At 33.9% G+C, this 25,093-nt stretch overlaps 1 protein-coding gene across 3 annotated transcripts in view; it reads left to right on the forward strand.

Moving 5' to 3' along the window:
• The window catches only part of LOC149790598 (vesicle-fusing ATPase-like), a 97,785-nt gene that overhangs the window by 13,642 nt on the left and 59,050 nt on the right, over positions 1-25,093 (forward strand). For all 3 annotated transcript variants that reach the window (XM_089972698.1, XM_089972697.1, XM_089972699.1), the window contains 5 exons: positions 7,393-7,484; positions 11,402-11,501; positions 17,225-17,343; positions 21,831-21,976; positions 23,935-23,981. In XM_089972698.1, coding sequence (XP_089828824.1) covers positions 7,393-7,484; positions 11,402-11,501; positions 17,225-17,343; positions 21,831-21,976; positions 23,935-23,981 — 504 coding nt within the window. The remainder of the gene's footprint in view (positions 1-7,392; positions 7,485-11,401; positions 11,502-17,224; positions 17,344-21,830; positions 21,977-23,934; positions 23,982-25,093) is intronic.

Below are 25,093 nucleotides of genomic sequence, written 5' to 3' on the forward strand. Positions count from 1 at the left end.
TTGGAATTTAATGCCATTTCTTAGTGCAAGATAGGCAATACATGGTGGTCAGTATAACTGGTGGAGGAAGAACCCAGGAAAAGCCTAGCAAGAACCACTACTGGTAGCTTTCTTGCATACCCACATTGGTCAAGTCCAAGACTTGAACCCATACAGATAGAGGTGAAATGATGTTATTGGTAAAGATGAGCATTAAAGACAACCTGGAAACCCATATGTCTAGTTTTAAAAAAAAAACAGAATTGGAAAGATTCAGATTTCATCTTGCAAAAGATATTTGACTATAGTCTGACAATACAAACCCATTTGTACCCCCCTACTGATTTAAATAATGGAAACCTTTAATGTGATAAAAAGTGCAAGGAACTTAGTCAATTCATTCATTGATTTATAGTTTCTAACCTGACTGTGAGTAGAGTGGCCCTAACACCGTCATCATATGCACGTTTCATGCTTCACGGAAGTTTTCAATGTAATAGACAGACATGCTCGGATTCGTTTCCAGTTTCTGGACAAGTCCATTTTCAGCAAAGGGGTGTATCACGACTACAGATGTACATACATAAGTTGTCTGCTTCCGATATTTACAATGTCGAATCAAGCAAAGGAAAATAATGACGACTACAAATTTGCTTTTCATGTGGATTTAACAAGTAGTTTAATTTCTATGTTCATATATGCAAAGGAATATAATTCCAAACTCTGAACATTATGTAATTTATGGAATTATCCGGCAGTTGCTGAACAGGATGAACTAAATAAACTAGCCAATAGTGTACGCAATATGGCGCCGTGTTAGTATGGAAAGTCCGTTAAGCATGAAATGGTGCAGGGGATGCCAGCATTAGTGCCATTCTGGTGACAGTCATGTTAGAAATTATAAATCAGTGATTCAATTGACTTAGTTCTGTGCACTTTTTATCACATTAACATTCTTGTTTTTAAAATTGGTAAGGTGTACAAACAAATGGGGATGTAGAGTCAGACTATAGGAAATGTAAATTTTATCAAAACAACAAGATTATTATGATACATTCATGTTTAATTATGCAAAACATGTTACTTAGTATGTACATAAAAACCTAATATATACATGTAGTAATAAAAAATGTTCTGTTGAGTAGATGACTGCCTAATGATTTAATGTATGTACTTCCTATGTCCCCCTTCCCTCATATTTTGCCATGGCATTGGTATTTTTATTTTTTTTAAAAAAAAAGAGAAATTAGGTCTCAGAAAATTATGTCATATTATTAACAATGTATGTTCATATTTAAAGAACAAAAATCTCAGCTAAATTGATAAATACTGTCATGTTGACACTGTTAAGGATGGATTTGGATGGTAGTTTTGAGTGCTTTAAATTGTAAAACTGTTTTGTTGTTTTACATTCACCATCCAGCACTGTATTTCAGAAGATGCTTTTAGATAAACAGAAGAAAGCTTAATCTTTGCTGATTTACCAAAGTACTATTCATTTACCTAAGCAATCTGACCTGGATTCTACAAATCCACTAGCTATGAGGTTATTAACAAAACTAGTTATTGATTTTCTGCTTCTTACACAAATAGCATCAGCACTGTATAGCTGCTGGTATTTGGGACATATTAGGAATTTAGTTCTGGTTTGTCTTGGACAGTATGAACTTTATGCAGTCTTCTTTTTTAGGACAGTTGGAACTTAGTGCAGTCTTCTTTTCTAGGACAATAGGAACTTAGTGCAGTCTTCTTTTCTAGGACATTAGGAACTGTATGCAGTCTTCTTTTCTAGGATAAAAGGAACTTAGTGCAGTCTTCTTTCCTTGGACAATAGGAACTTAGTGCAGTCTTCTTTTCTAGGACAATAGGAACTTAGTGCAGTCTTCTTTTCTAGGACAATAGGAACTTAGTGCAGTCTTCTTTTCTAGGACAGTAGGAACTTTATGCAGTCTTCTTTTCTAGGACAATAGGAACTTAGTGCAGTCTTCTTTTCTAGAACAGTTGGACCTTAGTGCAGTCTTCTTTTCTAGGTCAATAGGAACTTAGTGCAGTCTTCATTTCTAGGACAGTAGGAACTTAGTGCAGTCTTCTTTTCTAGGTCAATAGGAACTTAGTGCAGTCTTCTTTTCTAGGACAATATGAACTTAGTGCAGTCTTCTTTCCATGACAATATAATATAAAACAGCCTGGTGTCATATTTAAAAAACAAAATGGTAAACATGTTGATTTAAAAGAAAACCATCCCCCCTTTTGGGTTTACATTGACATTTGTGTTTATACTTTGGAAACAAAAACTATTGTAGATATTAATGAGGCTTTATTTTAGAAGTATTACATCATTGAATGTCTTTGTACTGCTCCATTGATACCTATGGAACTGTGAAATATCGGCTCTTAGTAAAGTTATCTATGCAATCAAAATGGGAAAAATAAAGAAAAACAGTAGATTTTTGGCAGAATTTAGGCTCTAGTTTAACTGGTGAATTTGCACTATAATTGCATTATATTGGCACATAGACATGATTTTAGTCTTTTTCTAAATTAGTTTTTTTTTCATCATGATTTTTTTTCTCTCAGGAAATTACATTTTTGTTAATATTTAAATAATGGATAGAACACTGATGGAGATGTAGTCCTTTTTTACCATAAGTTATTTTTCTTGTTCTTTAATTTTGTGTTTGTACATTTACATTATTGTCTCTCTTAATTTGTCCTGTATGGCTAGCCACCATTTGTCTCACTCTCGCTGTTTTTCTTCAAACTCCTCTTTGGTTTAGCTGTGTTGTTATGAGTCTATGCTCTTAAAATAAGTACTAGAAAAGAGTGAAAAGCAACAGGCTTTGTAAAATTCAACAAATAATTTACTTCCCTAGAATACAAAGTGAAAATGTAATAAAAAGGAACTGATGGATATTGAAAATTAAATTGCAAATAATCAGAGAATTACAGACACAAGTCCTGTTAATAAACTATAGTAGAAATCCAAATTAAGTGCAATGCTGAAAGTGTTGATGTGTCTGTGGTAGTTCGTAAATGTTGACATGCCAACAGTCTTTTGTTGAATAGCAGTAATATAATTCCAGGTTTGAATTCACTCTGAATTCCAATGAATGTGCCTGTCCAAGAATACTATTTTTATATGATCACTCTGTATTTCCAGAGAAAAATCACTTGAATAATTTGAAGAAATAAATTCCAGCCCAAAATGAATTACTGGACACAACATGTAATACTACTTGATTCTGCTAAATCTTAAAACATAAATGACAGACTTTAAAAAAAAAACACACCAGCTATATGACAGTCAAAGTTGCAAGAAGGAATAGGAAGATCTTAGTTATAATTAGAATGTCCCTCACAACAATCACAATAAAACATCTATAATAAATACAATCTCCTTAACTCCGCTTAAGATAATGATCCTCATTCTAAGAAAAAAAGTTGTTTTCCAAAACAGTCACTGATTTTCCACAAGGTCAGCCACTAGATACAATGTTTCTTTACTCGTAACATATAATAAAATTAAAATTAAAACACTAAAAAAAAGTGCAAATTAAATATAATTAATACTCTCTTCCTCCAAACTTTCCACTGGTCAGGACTTAATATATGATCATTTGCCTATCCTTGCCTTACCTTACTTACCTTACCTTACCTTACTTACCCTTGCTTTACCTTACCTTACTTACCCTTGCCTTACCTTACCTTACTCACCCTTGCCTTATCTTACTTACCTTACCTTACCTTACTTACCTTACCTTACCTTACCTTACTTACCTTACTTACCTTACCTTACCTTACTTACCTTACCTTATTTACCTTACCTTACCTTACCTTACCTTACTTACCTTACCTTACTTGCCTTACCTTACTTACCCTTACCTTACTTACCTTGCCTTACTTACCTTACCTTACTTACCCTTGCCTTACCTTACCTTACTTACCTTACTTTACTTACCTTGCTTTACTTTAGGGGGCCCCGAGTGGTCCAAAGCGTTCTCCGTTACGAATCACTGCCATCTCACCTTTGTCTGCGGCGGTTCGAGTCTCGGATTCAGCCAATGTGGGTATGTGAGAAAGCTTGCCAGTAGTTTCTTGTGGGTCGGTGGTTCTTCCAGGGTTCTTCCTCCACCATTAATACTGGCCGCTATGTATAGCCTATCGTGTGCTGAAAAATGGCATTAAACCCCACAACAACAACAACAAACAACAACAACTTTACTTTACTTACCTTACCTTACTTACCCTTGCCTTTACTTACCTTACCTTACTTACCCTTGCCTTTACCTTACTTTACTTACCCTTGCCTTATCTTACTTACCTTACCTTACTTACCTTACCATACTTACCTTACTTACCCTTGCCTTTACCTTACCTTACTTACCCTTGCCTTATCTTACTTACCCTTGCCTTATCTTACTTACCTTACCTTACTTACCTTACTTACCCTTGCCTTACCTTACCTTACTTTACTTTACCTTACTTACTTTACCTTACCTTACCTTACTTAGCTTACCTTACCTTACTTACCCTTGCCTTACCTTACTTACCTTACCTTACCTTACTTTACCTTACTTACCCTTACCTTACCTTACCTTACTTTACCTTACTTACCCTTACCTTACCTTACCTTACTTTACCTTACTTACCCTTACCTTACCTTACCTTACTTACCTTACCTTACTTACCTTACCTTACTTACCCTTGCCTTACCTTACTTACCTTACCTTACCTTACTTTACCTTACTTACCCTTGCCTTACCTTACCTTACCTTACCTTACCTTACCTTACCTTACTTACCCTTACCTTACCTTACCGTACCTTACTTACCCCTGCCTTACCTTACTTGCCTTACCTTACTTATCTTACTTACCCTTGCCTTACCTTACTTACCTTACCTTACTTTACTTACCTTACCTTACTTACCTTACCTTACATACCTTACCTTACTTACCCTTGCCTTACCTTACTTACCTTACCTTACCTTACTTTACCTTACTTACCCTTGCCTTGCCTTACCTTACCTTACTTTACTTGCCTTACCTTACTTACCTTACTTTACTTACCTTACCTTGCCTTACCTTACTTACCCTTGCCTTACCTTACTTACCTTACTTACTTACCTTACCTTACTTACCCTTGCCTTGCCCTTGCCTTATCTTACTTACCTATCCTTACCCTTGCCTTACTTACCCTTGCCTTTTAAAGTTTTCAAGAAGGCTCTAGGTTTTATCATGAAGAAATATGGTACTTGTTCAGGTTTAAGTGTAATAAAGTACTTTCTCAAAATTTTGAGTGCCAGCCAAAATCAATGCTTGTATCATACAGTTTGCATTTGGAGAGCTAAATTGAAAATTATGCATGAGTGAAATCCGTGTCAGTCTTTATATTGAATATTCTATCTCATTCTTGAAGTTGGTACTGCATTTTCAGAAATTAAAATCAATATTTAGTATGTGCATCATGTCATGCAAATGACAGTGGTGTTGATAATCAAAATAATCGAAAATTGGTTGGAAAAGTAAAATTTCATTATGGTTTTCCATGTTTGAATATGAACAAGCATATTTTTAAAATAAATTAAAAATTTTTGTGACTAAATATTTGAGATAAAGTACAATATGTGGATATATAACCCAAGTGCCAACATTTGACTTTCCAGGACACAAAGTAACAAGTAACTTGTCCATAAAAATTCTTGTTATTTCTACTCTTCGTTGGATGATCATGTTGACATGGGTTTTCAACTGAAGACTAATTATAATGTCTGGTTGTTTCCAATGGAAAATAGTGCTGATCTGACATCCATAATGGTTGCCATGGCAGCCAGCTTGAAAATTGTGTTATCACTGCTTCTCTTAAATGTTAAGTCCTAATCAACATGGATTTTTTAACCAGTAGACATCTTATGGTATGTAGTTGGCCATGAAAATGATGTGGGTCTGTCACTATGACTACCATGGGGCCATCTTGAAAACCATGTTATTTCTGCTGCTGAATGAATGGTTATATTGGCATAAAGTTGTCATCAAAATACTACCTAAGGCATGTTATTGGTTATAAATGACAGTGGTGCTGATCTCACGTCCATTATAGCCACCACAATGTCTGCTTGAAAACCATGTTATTGCTATTCTGTTTGAATAGTTGGTCACATCAGCACGGGGTTTTCACCAAAAGGCTTCTTATGCTACAGCCAGTATGGCCATTAGATTTTTTCAACATTCAGCAGTTAAAAAAGAAGAAACTCTCTTATTTTATATTCCTGAAAATTTTCTTTGGAGAGTAAAGTGTCCATCTTGTATTAAAATATAAGATTAATCAAGTTTCTGAATTTATATTGAAAATGTTGTAAGTAAGATGCACATAATGATATTGTGCAATACAAGGGTTCAGTACAACATATCAGTTGTAGGGAAATTTTCATTCACAATTTTTAGAATTTTGAGAATTTTATGTTCACTTTTAATGATGTTTCAGTTTCCGTGAGAGGAATTGTTCAACTATCAAAATTTCTTTTAGGTTATATTTTTCACATTTTTGACTTGACTTGCAAAGTTGAGAAATAAATTCTTGGGGAAAAGCCTCGTGTATGTTAGATTGCACAACAAGTTCAAATAATGTGTAACAAGTGATGGCACTGGAGCCATTATCATCTATACTTTTGGTGTTTAGGAAATGGGAGGCATTTGGAGACCACAAAGGAGAAACATCAGCCCAGGGCAACCTTTAGGCAGGGATTTTTTCAAGCTGATATGGAACATGGTCTGTGACCTATCATTTTGTAAGAAAATTGAATAGATTTAAAATCTATTTTCAGGAGCTAACTGCTGACATTGGGAATTTTGAATGATTTTAAATTATTTTTACTCGAATTGGTGCACTACTGTTTAGAACTTTGTGCAATTTTTTAAAATAAATTCCTTTTTATCTTCCATCTTTGCAAGGTATTAATTTATGATTTGTGGCCATGTAATAAAATGTACAAAAAGTGCTATCTTTCTGACTCCTCAGGTTTCAGTACATCACATTTTATAATTCGCAGCCAGGAACATACATTTTGGCTGTTCTGTAGAGCTGGCCAAAAACCCATTCTGCAAAGTGAAACTTATAACAGAGGGGCTGGTTTAGGGAAGATTCACTTTGAAGACAACACTCTCTCATATACCAGCTTTCCAAGGTATAGGAACTTAAGGAAAATTCAGAACCTGGCTGGAATATGAGAAATGTGTTGGAGGTGATTGCATTTTTTGCTAGCTCAGGGTTGTTAATCCACTTAATTCAGAAATAGATTCACGAGCCTTAGCAAGCAAAGATGGAGGTTTCTGTTGTGAAAGGATATTGTACAGATATTGTGATCTGAATAGGAGTGCATGGTACTCATAGGGATAACTCATGTTTTTCTTTTGCAGAGGATGAAGGCCACAAAGTGTCCCACAGATGAACTTTCCATAACCAACTTTGTGGTGATGAGTCCCAAAGACATCGATCCAGAAAAAGTCCAGTAAGATTCAGTCTTTTGTATGATGTACTTTAATTTCATTGTCAATTCTGTTAATGGTTTTAATGTGTTATTGGTGGCAGACCAGTGTGAATTGATAAGGAGGTACCCTTTAGATCCCCTGTTCTTGAAATTAGAGATAAATATATCAAGATTGGTGAAGAAACTAAGCATATTTGGCAAAGTGATGTTGCAAAAAGAATTTGCATAGGATCAAATTCCAAATAGGATAACAAAAATATAGTCAGTGGTTATAAAGAATAGTGAAATAATTCTGCTCGCAAATAAATATCAAAAGCAGTTTCTTATTAATGCCAGGCCTACTCGTGATTAATTTTGTTGCCTAACTAATATAACAGTATTTATTTGTGTTGTCCGACTTGAGTCGGCTCTTACTGGTACTTTTTGTAGCAAAAAAAAAGTGTTACAGTAGAACCTGTCTTGAAAGACCACCTCTTCTGCCAAAAAATATTGGTCTTTCAAGACAGGTGGTCTTTCAGTACAGGTAATAACACTATATAATCAATAAATCTGTGCATGGAGATCTTGGTCTCTCAAAACAGGTGGTCTCTCATAGCAGAGGTCTCTCAAGACAGGTTTTACTGTATTGTATGTTATCCTTAAAACATATTTGTGTTATGGAGAGATCCAAGATAAAAAAACAGTTAAATTATTGAAGAAATAAGCCCTCTGTTCAAGTTCTGGTAGAAGAGGTGCAAGTCTGCACATGTTGGCATTAAGAGTGCTTTCCCCTGTAATTAAGGCATGGTTGAAACACAATGCCTTACATATGAGATTTGTGCTTGCGACCATGCCCTTACTTATTACTGCCATTCCTTAAAATAACCAACTTGAAATCCAGATGGTAATAAGATATGATCTTGATTGTTATTTTCTTCAGCTATTCATAAAGTTTCTTCACATTTTACTACCAGAAAGGTTCAGAGAACAAAGTTGTTGCTTCGGGGTAACTACAGTTGAACAGTTTTCAGTGATTGAAGTAGATCCAAGAACATTGCATAATATAAGTGCTGTTCATCTGTTTTTTTTAGTTCCGAACATTTAAAAAAGTGTTACTGTATTGACAAATATCATACTGTGCTCAAATGCCACCCCTCCCCCTTTAAACAAAGTCAAGTGCTTATTATTTGTACAATTTTTAAGAATATAAATAGTAATTTTTGGTTGTAATCATTGGTATTCATGATTACGCTATGCAATGAAGGACGATTACAATTATAGTTCTTATCAAATCAGTGATTACAATTACAGCTCACTGTAATTGATTATGATTACAGTCGTAATTGGCCCCATATACCTTGAAAACATTTGGAAGTCCCTTAAAAATCATTGAACAAAAACAGTTTTGGGGGTTGTGAGGAGCCACGAATTGTATTCCTACTTTTCAAGAATGATGGAGAAAGGCTTGACCATGGAAAAAGATCACCTTCATTTTGTTCAGTGTGTACATCATACACATAGTAAATTGTTCAAGTGCATTATTCTGAGGTATATCCAGTTTTAAAACTAATCCGTTTGTTGCTCATGGAACAAACAAAGAACAATTGACTTGGGTGAAAAAGGTGATCTCTACAAATGACATGCATTGTGCCTTGCTCCATCATCCAAACCCATACTGCCAAAGCCTTTGTTAAGTTGAGTGCAGATCAAAAGAAAAACACTTGTTTGTCACATCTATACCACATATGGGGCAATTGAAGTTGGTAAAGTTTTCTATAATTTTGAGTTAGTAACATAATATACGTTTGAATGAATAAGCATATAGGTGTTAGAATTTTCAGTACCATTAACTGTGTTAATTTTCCAGTGTTAAAGCATTAGAGTAAAATTTCACATTCTGAGATGAGTGAGTCATAAACATATTTTTCATGCCCTGTATTAACTGTCAAGAGTTTACATGCAAGATGTCCATGGACAGACTCATTCGGAACAAAACTTGACTTTGCATGTGTGGTGCCTGTGCATATTTTGGCAGGAAAATGTCACCAACACAAGCAGTATTTAGTTCCCAGAGCCTCATTGTTGTTTCTGTTTTTATATTTAGTTCATTCATCAGTAAGTGAGATTTCCAGTGTATTGAAAAGTGCATTAAGAAAAACAAGAATTAGTTGTTGGGGCCATAAATAGATGCACCCTCCTCACTATTGTTATGTGTATCTATCTTTTTGTGCAACATTTTGTACATGGCTGTATTTCATGTGTTTCACTGTTGTCACACATACATTGCATAGGATCTATAAACAGTTGTTGACAAGTTTCTAATAGTTAACCTGTTTGCATGTTTCGAGTTATTTATAATAATAATAATAATAATAATAATAATAACAATATACAACACTTTATTTTTTGAGGGTAACGTAGTACAATATACTATCCTGCCCTGAGGACCTCAGGATACATTAAGTATAAAAGCACAAAGTGTATGTCATATGTATTAACAGCAAATTGGAGAGCATTTATTTCAATTTTTAAAATGACAATTGCCCTTCAATATAACTTTTATATAATTTTATTTTGAACACATGTAGATTTGTTTTCTGTGAAGAGTTCATTCCATAAAATAGCACCAGAGTAAGCTAATGATTCTTTTTAACATTTGTATTTGGAAATGGTATTCTGCACTGATCATTTGTAGTTGATCTCAGTTTAGGTCCTTAGTGTTGTTTTTCTGACTTAAAATGAAACATACCATGCAATGGTTGGCCAGTTAAGTCATATGAGTAGGTATTGTGAAATGTGATTAAGTAGTGAAGTCTCTCCATGGGGTTATATTACAGGATATAGTTGTATTAGACACTTGAAGTGTATATAAGGAGAGAATTTAGAAGTTAATTCATTCCTAATTTTGATTCTTACATCATGTGTGACTCCTCCAGTGGCCTAGTGGTTAGTTTGTCCATCTCAGATGCGGGAGGTCGCAGGTTCAAACCCCAGCAGAGTCATACCAAACACTTACAAAAATGGTACTAACAGCTGCCTCACTTGGCGCTCAGCATTAAGAGTTTAGTGTTAGGACTGGTTAGCCTGGTGTCAGGATAATGTGACTGGGTGGGTGTCTGCAGCATGATGCCCCAGTGCTAGACATCACTATAAAACTGTCACACTGCAGACATCGTAGCGATATGACTGAAAAATTGTTAAACTATGTTAAAAATCTAAATCACACGGGAGGTCGCAGGTTCAAACCCCAGCTGAGTCATACCAAAATGCAGACATCGTAGTGATATAACTGAAAAATTGTTAAAGCCACGTTAAAAATCTAAATTACACAAAGACACATACATCATATGTTCCTTTGTTGGTATCAGTCTGCAGTTGTGTTTAATTGTTATGTTTAGGCTTAACTTGAGAAGACAATTGTTTGGATTATTCATTGGAATTAAACAGTGCTTTTTGGACTAAATATTATTCTAGGATTATTGTGAATTTATTCAAAGGAATTCTGGACAACGCCATTTTGATACATCATGACTGAAGTTTATTTAAAGGATCTGTAATTCACTGGGAACATTCAATACTTGTGGATTTTTGTAGAACTTTTTAGGATTATTTTGGATTTAAATCATAATACTCAATGTTCCTCTCAAGTTTTAATATTATAACTTTCATAATTCAATTATTTTGATAAGTTTTACTTAACTTGCTGGCTTTGCTTCCTTCTATTGCTTAGTTTATGACCATAGAGTTGTAACACTATTTTTACATGTGAAGTTATTGTTTGTACAACATGATCAAACAGCAAACAGCATTGACCGGATATGTTATCACATAATGCTCCTGGAGATCAGGGTCTGTGCAGATATGCTGGATTTGTGAAACCCTTGTTTGTTAATTGAAATAAGTGAATCCAATGTTTGTGTGCTTCTTGATTTGAATTTTTTGTGATTTTATTTTTTCAGACATGTCGAGATTTACACATCACCACACATGAAGTTCTTATTTAGTGTGAAAACGCATCCTGGCATAGCACCACAGACCATAGGTTTTAATCTGATGCAGGTAAGTCAACACTTTTAAGTAAAAAAAATAGGTAATAGAGATCCCCCTTTTTTAATTCTCTCCCTGATATTATGTGTGTGTATGTGTGTGTGTGTGTATGTGTGTGTGTAGACACAGGTATCAGGCAAAATATTGTCCAACTACTCATTCCTGGGATGAGTGACTTGCAACACTACTCATCCCCATCATCCTTTTACTAAGCATATTACACTGCTTATGCTCTTACTAAATTGACTACAGGAACCAGGGGCAAGTTTGATACTGAAATGGGTCAGAAGTATAAAACTTTTATGTTCAGAGCAAAGACTGGTTTGAAATTCGTTGTATACTTTACCCCGGGGATAAATATTCCAGTCCATTTTTGTAACCTTAGAAAAATATTGCAGATGTACATTGAAAGAAGAATTCCAAGTGTGTCTGCAGATTCCACCAATATTGGTACTAGAATAAAATTTGAGGATAATACTTTGTAAAGAAAGAGTACAAAACTTTTGGGAGCTTTTTTCCAACTGTTAAATACCAGTCAAGGTCACTGTTGTAGTCACCCTGGCTCTGCAAGGTATTTCTTACACATCTTCAGAGCCTTAGTAACAGTCACAAACACCGAATGTGACTGAGAGAACTTGAGGGCTTTTGTTCCAACATGGCTTAGTTATTAGTCATCGTTACTGTAGGATGACTGTGCTGATGTGATTGCATGTGACATGTGCATAAGAAGTGTTCAATCAAACCCATTTACATCCAAGTGCATGAACTTTTGAATTTCAACATTAGTTCGCAGTAGTTGTTAAAAATATGAGGTTCTGAAACAGATTCATTTCTAGTCACAAGCTGTTGCAGAGATCAACCCTCAGCATGGAAAAAGAGCTTTAGAAGTGAGATACAATCTTTTAGACGTGTTGCAAATGGTATAGGTATCCAGATTTTGTCAGATTGAGTTTCATTTGCCTTTGTAATCCTTGTATCGAGCATGTCTTGTGAAAGGGCATTTAATGCCATGAAAACTCAAGTTTGAAACAGGCTCAACAGTTTTTTGATGAAATGGCTTGTTGGCTGTTCTCATTATGAAATGGATTTTTTTGAGCTTTGGTGACATGAAAACAAGGGAAAAATAACTTTACTTCATCAGCTGTCCAAGTGTATAAATTTAGACACATGCAGAGTGTTACTACCTCATGAGGTTTAGCAATCTGATTAAAGTAGATGAAGATCTGACAGTGTCCGCTTAGGGGTCATGTTCTGGTCACCTTTGAATTAGCCAGTGGAGATGCAGTTTTCAAAAATCAGACACTGTTCAGTCTTCCAAACATGAAGATACAAGATTTCATCTGATTAGTTGATAGAATTACCAATTATGGTAATAACATAGGTCACCAAAACAGGACAGTGGAGATCTGATTTTAATCAGATTGATCTATGAAGAAACAAGTTAAATAAATTCGTTAATAAATGCAGTTGGTATCAATGAGTATGTATTGTTTTCTTTGACAGGACATGGTATGATAAGTGACAATTTTGGCCCCCAATCAGATTCTGATGAAACTTATAGAGAAAGAGTTCCTTCTCTCTTCCTAAAATATGTACTTAGTTATTTTCCAGGATTGCTTTTAATATTGAAAATTGACTATTAAAAAGCCAATGGTTGTATCCTCAGTTGTAGAATCAGTTGTCATGGATTATAGACATTTTGGATTGCATGAACATTTGTAGCTGACCACCAAATAAATACACATATAAAATTCTGCATTTGTACACAGTATACCTAATGGTTGATGATGGTAGGTAGAAATATATAGTTCCATTAAGAATTATTGATTACCAGTGACACCTGATTTCATTTTTGTTTTAAAAGTTATGCTTACGTCTATGTTTAAAGATGACTTAGCATATCAGAATCGTGACTTGATTGCCACAGAATAAATACTTGTGTGTTACTTTACCACAAATAAACATCGAAATGCCACACAGGTCCTTTATGTAATAGCAATAGCCAGATGTTGCTGCAGTGTATAATTAGGAATCAAAGCCAAACATTCAGAACATCAGTGATCAAAGCAACTATTTATATGCATCGGGGAGGGGGGACTTACATTTTTATACTGTCTTTATTTCATTATGAATTTGTTAAACTTATTCCTTGTATTAATAAATGATCACAAAATTAGATACTTTTTAATGATCCTTTTTAGGTAGAGAGATAGAGAAAGAGTACATTTCCTGTAAGGCATACCACATGTGATGATGTTGAATTTTTCAAATAGTATGGTTTTGTGGAGAATATAAATAGACAGCACCTGGTTCTTATTTTCTGTGTTATTGGCCTCCAGAATGAAGGGAAGGAAAATAAAACAAAGCAGAAGACTATTACAAATATAATTGTTCCTTTGTGTACCCTACCCACCTCTCATCCTACCATTGTTTCATCATCATTACTGTAACTTAACCAAGCAGAAGTCATGTGTGTCTCACATACTTTTGAGCGAATATTGCTCTGATTTATTGAAATAAAAAGAACCTGTTATATTGTTTGTATTAGTTTGAGAAAAAAATTTGAGGTGAAAGACAGAAAGAAAGAAAAATATATCGGATCAAAAAGTGCCAACATCCCCTGGCCTGGAATAAAAAGTACACTAATTGTTTAACGTTCAGTTTAATGAAGAAACAAGAATTAAACAAACTTTCAGGTTTGCTAAAAGTCAAACATGCTTTGATTGGGAATCCATTCAGAAGAATTTATCAACACTCGTGCATGCATACACCGTCAGACATGACATAGAGCTGTTGAGCATTTAGTCTTTGTTTTTAAAGGAGCAGCATACTCAAGGATAAATATAATTTATACCCAATTTAATGCTTACAATCAGTCAGTTTATCATACAATTTATACCCAATTTGATGCTTACAATCAGTCAGTTCATCATATAATTTTTACCCAATTTGATGCTTACAATCAGTCAGTTTATCATACAATTTATACCCAATTTGATGCTTACAATCAGTCAGTTTATCATACAATTTATACCCAATTTGATGCTTACAATCAGTCAGTTTATCATACAATTTATACCCAATTTAATGCTTACAATCAGTCAGTTTATCATACAATTTATACCCAATTTGATGCTTACAATCAGTCAGTTTATCATACAATTTATACCCAATTTGATGCTTACAATCAGTCAGATTATCATACAATTTATACCCAATTTAATGCTTACAATCAGTCAGTTTATCATACAATTTATACCCAATTTAATGCTTACAATCAGTCAGTTTATCATACAATTTATACCCAATTTAATGCTTACAATCAGTCAGTTTATCATACAATTTATACCCAATTTGATGCTTACAATCAGTCAGTTTATCATACAATTTATACCCAATTTGATGCTTACAATCAGTCAGTTTATCATATAATTTATACCCAATTTGATGCTTACAATCAGTTTATCATACAATTTATACCCAATTTGATGCTTACAATCAGTCAGTTTATCATACAATTTATACCCAATTTAATGCTTACAATCAGTCAATTTATCATACAATTTATACCCAAATTTAATGCTTACAATCAGTCAGTTTATCATACAATTTATACCCAATTTAATGCTTACAATCAGTCAGTTCATCATACAATTTATACCCAATTTGATGCTTACAATCAGTCAGTTTATCATATAATTTATACCCAATTTGATGCTTACAATCAGTCAGTTTATCATACAGTTTATACCCAATTTGATGCTTACAATCAGTCAGTTTATCATGTAATTTATACCCAATTTGATGCTTGTAATCAGTCAGTTTATCATATAATTTGAAATAATGCAGCAACTATGGTTGACAATGATGCCAGTTACTGTCAAGATTTAAATGTGTGTGTGTGCACACTCACATGTGTAGATATACAGAACATGTACAAATCAAATTGAAAAAGTTGTTAAAAAATTGTAAAAATTTATCAGACATTTAAAATGAAGCTGAAAATGGGCAGAGTACTACAGAAATGCTCCAAAAAGACCATCACCACCACATAGTTCTAGCTAGGGTCATTCACATAGCTTGTTTCTTTCTCTCTCTCTCTCTCTCTCTCTCTCATACGAGCAGAATACACATGAATTACAGGAGGCAAAATAAATAGAAACCTACTTATGTTTAAAAGACAAACAGAAATAAAAAATAATAAAGAAAAAATGAAGGGTACAATTGGGCTTGAATGTCTGTTGTCTGATACAGTAATGAAAACAAACCATTTTAGCATACATAATTGGTCTCCATACACAAAATGTTGGTAATTTCTGTATATAAGCAATTGAGTCGCCTGGTGAGGTTCCTTTGGGTAAAATATATATCCAAAGCTTCAATTATCTTCTTTTTGTTCTATTTCTTTTTATTAAAAAACACCCAAGATTTTGTACACATTGTTGCACTAAAATTAATTGTACAATAATCCTTTTATTCAATAAATATGTCTTTGAAAATTGCTTCAACCAATAGTTTGTGTTGTAATGTGACTGTAGCCTAATGATTAGGTCCATTTTAAGTCCTGTCTATGGACTATAATTTAAAGCTAGGTACTAAAATAATAATTCATGAAATTAAAACAACTGCATTCGGTGCTGATTTCATAGCTTTAATTCATGAATGTGATTCACATTATATTTCAATCATGCCTGAATACCAGTATATTTGAAATCATGGAAGAATAGAAATATATAAATAATAAATGCAACATTATATAATCAGGTAATGAAAAATACAAAGAAATGTCATTTCTAACCATCATTCAATTTTTACAGATGATTTTAGTCAAAGATAGATCATCTGCTTCTTCATTTTATTGCTGTGAACTTTTTTCCTCAATGTGCCTTTTCTTTATTTAACTACTCACATGGAAATATTCTGATTTACACTAAAGAATGCCTGAAAATGCAGCCAGAAACAGAAGAAGAAAAAAAACATATGTACTATTGCCCAGATAAATAGCAATCAACTTTTGAACATCAGTTTTGTTTAAAAGAAACGTAAAATGGCATTTTGTGTTTCTGTGAAGTGACACCCTCAGATTGTATGGTAACGAAAGTGGCTGATTGAATTATTTATTTTGACTTCATTTTTCTGCTAAGTAATGATGAGTGCAAGTGAGAACATGTATAAAAATTGCATATCTGTTAGATGGTGACGTAAGTTATCTTCTGTCAAAAAATCAGACAAGTTCTCAGATACACCGATAGTTTTTGAGGACTTTGTAAAGAGGCAGAAATCTGGCAAATGTGAGCTTTTTGATTGAACACAGGACTATTTAGGACTGAATTAGTTCAGTAGGACATATTTAGTTTTACTGCAATAGAAAACCTGAAGATTTCCAAAGGACGTGTTTACTTTTGGTTGGCTTTATCATTTATTTCATTGGACTATCATTGCATTTATTAAAATTGCATTAATTTTTTAAAATAATTTTTATTAAGAGACACAAGTGTAACCATGCCAATTTTACAACCCATTCTTTCCTAGATTTCAGAGTACATTAGTACACCTAGGTAAAATATAATGTCGTATTGATGAGATCATCGTGAAGAAGGTCAAAGCTCTGACGTCACAAAAGTAGACTAAAATATGGAAAAAGAAGAAAACTATGAACTAATTGACAGTGATGTAATCGATTGATACTTGTAACTCATAATACATTAAATACTTTACTTGGGTTCTCTTTTCAGAGAAAATGGGCAGGTATCTCATTGAATCAAGACTTAGACGTTCGATCCTTCCAGATGGATAAGAGGACGCAATGTATTGGTACTATCCAGTTAGAAGTGGACTTCCTCCAGAAGAAAAAGTAATATTATAAACTTGCCATTTGGATAAATATATAGTTATTTTACTCCCTGAGCTGTTCCAGGCTTTTTATTTTCAGAAATTTTGTATGAAGCTCAGGCCCAAAAATATTGGGTTTTTTTCATATGCATTTTTTTCAAATAAGCATATGCATAACTTTATGCTTACAATCTGCTGATCTATTTAACCATTACCGCGTCTTCTAAACCGTTGGGTAGAAATTTATGAATCTTTGTACCTATGTTGCAGCTATCTCCAAGAAAGTGTCACCCATGGCTTCTTCCAGTTTCAGATATTTTGTAACCAAAATGAATATTATGTATATATATGCAGTCATACAAAGTGCATGAATGTGATAGATTTTGTTATATTACCCTGGGTCAGTGTCGGGAGGTGGGTGTGAGTTCCAGGAGTGGCTTGGAGGGTTGGGGTTAGAAATATGCAATGAAAATGTATGGATTGGTGATGGTGAGCCCGTATATTGGTCTAGTCTAACTTTTATTAATAACACAAATGAATAACAGGACTCTATGCATCTTCTGTGCTTTGATTCTTATGTGCTTGATAAATTATTATGGGCGTAGGCATATTTCATATCAATGATATAATGACAGAGATTTATGCTTTAAAATGGTTACTAAAATAGAAAGTTAGGGTAATGAAAAAATGAATGTACTTTTCTTAAATTTATGTTTTACTGTCAAGATGGTAGGTTTATCTACACCTGGCACCTGTTTGTATCATGATTTGGTAATATCATGTGACATTTCAAATTATAAATTACCCAAAAATTTCATTTAAAATTTGACAAATAGCAGAGTTGTCCATCAAGTTGTTTTGGTATTACTTTGCTTTTTTGAGAACATATGCATATGGTTAATTCACAAGATATTTATGCATATTTAACACTTATTTGCCAGTTTTTGTTGTTGCATTTAATTGTCATATTCCCTTCTGTCAGCCTGACTTTTCATCCCACTACCAAGTGTTTTCCTTGTTTATTGTACTATTTTCCTTCTGTATTGTACTGTTTTCCTTGTGTATTGTACTGTTTTCCTTGTTTGTTGTACTGTTTTCCTTGTGTATTGTACTGTTTTCCTTGTGTATTTTACTGTTTTCCTTGTGTATTGTACTGTTTTTCTTGTGTATTGTACTGTTTTCACTTTGTTATGTATATCTATAATATCTGTAATTTTTATGTTTTTACTCAAGACTTTAAATTGTAGTGATTAGTTGTAGCTAAATTTTGTATGTGAACATTTTCAGTTTTAAGATATTAAGAGTAAGATTGCATAGGATCTATTATTAGATGCTAATGTACATGTTTACAGTTACTAATGATAGTAGTAGTAATGAACATGATAAGTTTTTTTTTTCTCCTTTGGATGATGCAAATTCTTTTACTTGGTTGGAATTGCAAATTGTCACATAACAACTAGTAGCAAAATGTGCCAATATGTAAGCAGTTAGGACTGGACACTTTTCTCACTCTTGTTACTTGTGTTTGTGTTGTAACATCTGCAGACATATTTTATGTTGTATTTAGATATTATTTGAGAGGAAACATTTGTTTTGATTGTTCATTGGAAGTGGGAAGTGCTCATTGGAATGTAATTATTATAGTACAATATTATTCTGAGAATATTATGAATTATTCAGAGGAGTTCTGGACAGTGTCATTTTTACATGTCAGGATTGTTGGCAGATCATAAAATTTAGGGTTCTGAAATTTTTGTGGAACAATTGAATCTTTTGGACTTGATTAGAACTTTTTAGGATTATTTTTGGATTCAATTCATGATACTATAAGTTCCTCTTAAATTTTATAACTTTGACAATGAAATTATTAAGTTTTATAAAACGTGTTGGTTTTGCTTCTTTCTCTTTCTTAGTTTGTGACGATTAAGTCGCAATGACTCTTGCTTTATTCTATTTTAGAATGGGATGAAAGATGCTGTTTTCTTTTTAAAAATATTAAAAAAGTTTTGTTTTAAAGTCTGATACAATAGGAAAAGATTAAGACATGGGTGCAGGTGAGACACTAAAGTCTTTAGAACACTTGTATTAAATATCACTTATAATTTGAATACTTGTATAACAGGAAAGGAAAACCCTTAGGTACTGTTTAGGACCTCTTGCATTAAATTTAGGCATTTACTTCACTTAATTAAATGGTTTAGACATGCTTAAAGACTTTTCTGTAATTGGCCTTGTATACCTTGGCCACAGCATTCATGTATCCTTATTCAGACATTAGCATTAAATGTCACCCATATTTACCCATCATTGTAATGTCACCCATATTTACCCATCATTGTAATGACACCCATATTTACCCATCATTGTAGTCATAATGCATCATTGCAGCACAGTCCAGTAGTGAAGGTTTGGCGCTTAATGGCACATCAACACAAGTAGGCTATTTAGTGATCAGGTAATAGTAGTACAAGTACCTTACCATAGGACACATCATTGTAGTTGACCCAGGCTGGTCTGATTGTAGGATATAAACCTGCACTTTTGAGGGTTGCAACTTGGGTATACTAAACAATGAGTCACAGCAGCTTCTAATAACTGTAGGTTGAACAAACCCAAAGTTATAATGGTAAAGTAAAAAGCATCACATCCGCTGATGATTAAACCCCAAATGTAGGCTTTTTCTGCTCAGCTCACTGATTTGTGTGATGTTTCATAAGCATTGGTGAGGGCAATAAACTGTGCTAGTGCTGTCTCACCTTTGCATACAGTGTACATGCTTAGAAATTGTTGGACAACATAAGGAAAAATAAACATGATTATAATGCAGAATAAAATCAGATTAGACTCTTTATTGATTACATAGTTGATATATTTTATGTGGTTGATACATTTTATGTGGTAGATACATTTTATGTGGTTGATACTTGTTTGGGAATTAGATTTTGTAGGGACCCAGGGTGGCTGAGTGGTCTAAAGTGCTCATCTGTATCTACCAATGCCAACTCACTTCTGTCTGCATGGGTTTAAGTCTTTTTCTCAGCTTATATGGGTATATGAGAAAGCTTGCCTGTAGCTTCCCTTGGGTCAGTGGTTCTTAGCAGAGTTTTCCTAAGTTCTTCTGTCACCAGTTATATTGGGTTCAGTGTATAGCTATCATGTGATTAGAAATTGCATTAAACTGACAACAACAGTAAAGACAGGATTTTTTTAAAACAACACAGACATTAGTACTAAGGAGAGAGATCAGAGATTTGTTATTAAGCATTGTGGCATCCTCAGCTGGTACAGTCTGTATTCTGATAATATGGTTTAAAAGAATTCAATGAATGCATATAACAACCACTTAGGGTCCAGTTGGAAGTGGTAATTAAAGCAGATGGTAATGTACATGTAAGCATGTGCACTTTGTTACATGGTAGTACATGGAAATGGTGGAATAAACACAAATGACATGTTTCACTGCTTTGGAATACTATATCCAGATTTTAAAGAAGATTAAAATAATGAATTGAAGATATCTAAAAAAATTTTACAAGTATGTATGTTTTATTTGAACTTGCAATTTATTTACAAATGTATCATTCAGAGCTTAAAGAACAATCCACAGGTTGGCCAAAGCAAGCACTGAGGAGCTTTCTGCAATGTGTGATTTTAAAAAGAAGTATGCAAATTTTTAAATGATCAAAATAAAGCCAGGTTTGTTCCTGAATAAGTACTTAGTAGGGTCATACAGAACTGCTTATGGACATCAATTTGACAGTTAATTGATTCCTTTCATGTTTTAATAGATAAGGTCATATCAAATTTATGATGATTAATTAATGCCTAATTAAGATGTACAGTTAAAATATACATTTCATTTAACACCTGTAATTGGTGTTTGTTTCATAGATGCTATTGGTAGACAGTCACCAGCATTGTTTTTGGTGGATTGATATTTCATTATGTTTTATTATTTATTGAGAAAATGTTTTGCTTAAGGAAATGATCGGGCAAAGTATATGATCTCTCCTTTACATTTGTAACTGCGTTATGTTGATTCAAAATTTATGTGGACTGTTTTATATTTTTGACATCCAAACAAGCAATATTAAGAACTTTTTGATAAATTGATAAGACCAATTTTGATAAGTTTTTTTATTATTAAGCAGTCAGAACCTATTCTTGTCCTTATCTTTAAATCAGAAGGATGAACACGCGTCTCCACCTTATAAGCATGCTCGAGAGATTTCTGGGCACACAAAATCAAGGGAGTGGTATATTCATTTGTATATATTGAATCTCGAGCACTTGTTCTTCCAATTTTTTTCTCATTTTGGTTTTCACTGTGGTAATCTTGCATGACATTGCTAATGATTCTTAATTTTTAACCAAAGTTAGCAGACAGCTAAATATTATGACACCTTGATTGCATTTGATTTCCAGCAGTCTGTTTTGGCATTTAGGGCAGCTGTTATAACCCCTTGTTTTCATCCACACCATAGTTTTTTATGGTCTTCACTTTTTCAGTGCTGGTCCTGAACCCTTTGACTCAGATAAAATGGCACAAGAGTTTTTGATGCAGTTCAATAGCCAGGCATTTACAGTGGGGCAGATATTAGCATTTGCCTTTACTGAGAAAAGGACGCTAGCTATCAAAGTTCTAAGTATTGAAGGTAATATATAGAAATGCGCATTTTAATAATTTTTGAAACTCAGCCTATGTGACAGCATTGAATTTGTGATTTATGGAGATTGATTTTAATTTCAAGACAGCATTTTAAGTTGGTGAGACTTTGTATCACTTTTCAGAAAGCTTTGGTGGTTGTTGTTGTTCTAGGGTTTAACGCCATTTTTCAGCACAATATAGGCTATACATGGCAGCCAGTATAACTGTTGGAGGAAGAACCCTGGAAAACCCATGGAAGAACCACATACCAACGAGAAGCTATTGGGAGGCTTTCCCACGTACCCATGCTAGCCGAGCCTTGGACTCGAACCCACGCAGACAGAGGTGAGATAGCAGTGATCCGGAATGGTGTGTACTTTAGACCACTTGGCCACTTGGGGCCCTCCAGAAAGCTTTGGTACTCACATCATCATAGATGCTGCCAGTCTGTATAATTGTGGGATGCTCAAAATAAATAACTAACCAGTTTTGGAATTTTTAAAATCCATTTGGAGAGAGTTCCTGATTGTTGTATCTAGTGCACACATTTTTATCTGCCATCCTTGTTTGCATCATCTGTTGGCATAAAACACATTTGGATTTTATATTGTGGATGGCTCAGACCTAGATTAGGATATGTAGGGTTCCCACACTTCTGGGAAATCTGGACAAAGTTAGAAGAAACAATAAGTTTGTTGCTGATTTAAAAAATTCTTTCATTTTGCAAATATTGATTAAAGTTGATGGGAAAATGGGGAGTTTTAAGTTGCTACTTGATTTCAGAAAAAGTTATTGGGTCAAAACTGTACTTATTGCAAGCTATGACTTACTGAGTTTTACCAGAATTTTTGGAGGCTACAGAACTCTTCAGCCACTTGAGGTACAGTTGTTGTATGGATCATTTGAGTGCTTGTCCTGAGCATATTTATATAGTCAATTCCTTTAGGTATAGAAGAGAACTCTTCATTTTGGGGTCAGAAGAGCAGAGGTCATTATCATAGTGACTCCAGGAAAAATATGTTTTTCACACAAAAACTCTGTTCTAGACCAAACTTTGAGGCTGACTTGCACTTGAAAGGTAGGGGTGATGGTAAGTCAGATATGAATACAGTAGTTTCTGCACAGTAAGTTTAATTCAAGATTGCTTACCTTGACTAAATGCCAAGGTCATTGAGTCCCATTGTTAAGTAATTTTCTGGATCAACCATGCTTTATTTTGTACTTACATAGATGACTTTAAACAAGGGGGTCCAATTTGTGGTACTCTTATTGATATATGTAGCATGTTTCATGACTTGTTTGGCTAACTATTGGGATTTATTTTAGGATAATACGTATTTTCCGTTACCTGCCGGATACAATATCTGGCAATGCTTCATTATTCCTTTTCCAGTTAGCTCTGTAGCTACATGCTGACATGTATTGTAATGAATCTGTTAATGTCTTCAGCCATTGGAAACTATTCTCTGTCCGTGTTGTCTGGTAGAGTGTAGTGCATGTCTTTGGCTTAGGCACTGTACCCCTTATGACAACACTATAGGATAATAGTTCCTGAAGGAGAAGGCAAATATAGATGTGACAATGTTTCACATGCAGGGACAGAATGTCACCTCAGCTCTGTGTATTGATGTTTCTCAGTCTGAAACTGAATAAATTTTCTGAGAGGCTCCCAAAATTTCAATAGTGTAGTTAGTAGTGCTGTAAAGAATATTTAAATAAGAATACCTCTCCAGTGTATATTTGGATCATAAATTGGTATTCAGTTATTTGTTCTTTCATTTATAGCTGAACTCATCCACATTAAATGCACCTTGCAAGTTACTCAACTTTATGACTGCTTTTCTTATCTGTATTATAACATTTTCAAGGTTAATAAAACTGAATTTATATACAAAGTTTGAATCAACCAACAGACTGTTGCTTTTTCAAGGGAAAATGTTCATCATTGTTCTCATTCCATTTCAGTTATGGACTTAACAGACATCAAGAAAGGACCTGGAAAACCCAGAAAGGTTTGTACAAAGCAAGCTCTCCACTGCCTTTTTGAAAAGCGAGAACGATGTAAATCTATTGGCAATTACAGTGACATCTGCCAATTATGAATATTCAGAGAACAAAATATGTCTATTATTATATTGAGGAAAAGTTTGTAAATAAGAAAAAATCTTATATGTACATTTTGATCCCTTGTGGTTTGTAGATATTGTTTTTTTGAATCTCTTGAATGTTCTTGGCCACTCTAAATGGAAAGAATGATAAAAGAGATATTAAGGAGAGATGTTGGTGGTGTTCTCTCCAGTCTGCTGGTTTAGGGTCCATGATCAAGTTTTGTGCTGTTGGCTTGCTATTTATATACCCTCTTGTAGTCTTTCCAGAGGATATAGGGGTCTTCCTACTTTTTCCTACTTTTTTTAAAGTCTTCCAATTTAACTTACTTCTCCAAAAAAGCCCTAAATTCTGTACTTTTTATTTAAAATTTATGTTAAAAACTGATTACACGCTGCATGAACGGCCATAGTCAAGTGTTATTGAGATATGATTATTATGATGTTGATCTGCGTTTTTTAGAAGGTAGAGGCAAACCTGGACTTAATAGTCAGCCAGCATGTGAGTAAGAGTATTCTCTTGTTCAAGTTTAAAAAGTCAATTAAACAAGTAAAGGATTTAGTTATTCAGTAATTTGCTTGATTTTCATACTGTTTGTCTTTACATTATATTTTGTACTTTTTTAATGGCGGTTTGCAGAAAAGACTGCATATTGCAGTTGGTGCATCTAGTGTTTTTTGTGTACAATAAGTGCATTGAGGTTAAGTTCTGAATTTAGGTTAGTTTCTTAAGCATTGTAAAAACAGCCATTGTAGATGTGTTTTGCTAGGTATCACTCTAATTAATTAGAACCAGATTACTGTGACCTTGTGGTCATGCTTCAGTGATTTTCATTAAGGCTTGATTCTTGATTAGTTTGTCATTTGTATGCAGATTTGGTGATGGGGCATATGTGTTCTATGAAAACATGTATAGTTAAACAACCTAATTTAATGAAATAGTTAGTCTATTTCTTGAATTTTCAACCTTGTTTTGTTTGAATTATGTGAAGCGAGTTTGTCTGCAGGTCTGTGCCCAT

The sequence above is a fragment of the Sinohyriopsis cumingii genome, chromosome 10, assembly GCF_028554795.1.
Source record: "Sinohyriopsis cumingii isolate HCF-2022 chromosome 10, ASM2855479v2, whole genome shotgun sequence".
Taxonomy (NCBI): domain Eukaryota; kingdom Metazoa; phylum Mollusca; class Bivalvia; order Unionida; family Unionidae; genus Sinohyriopsis; species Sinohyriopsis cumingii.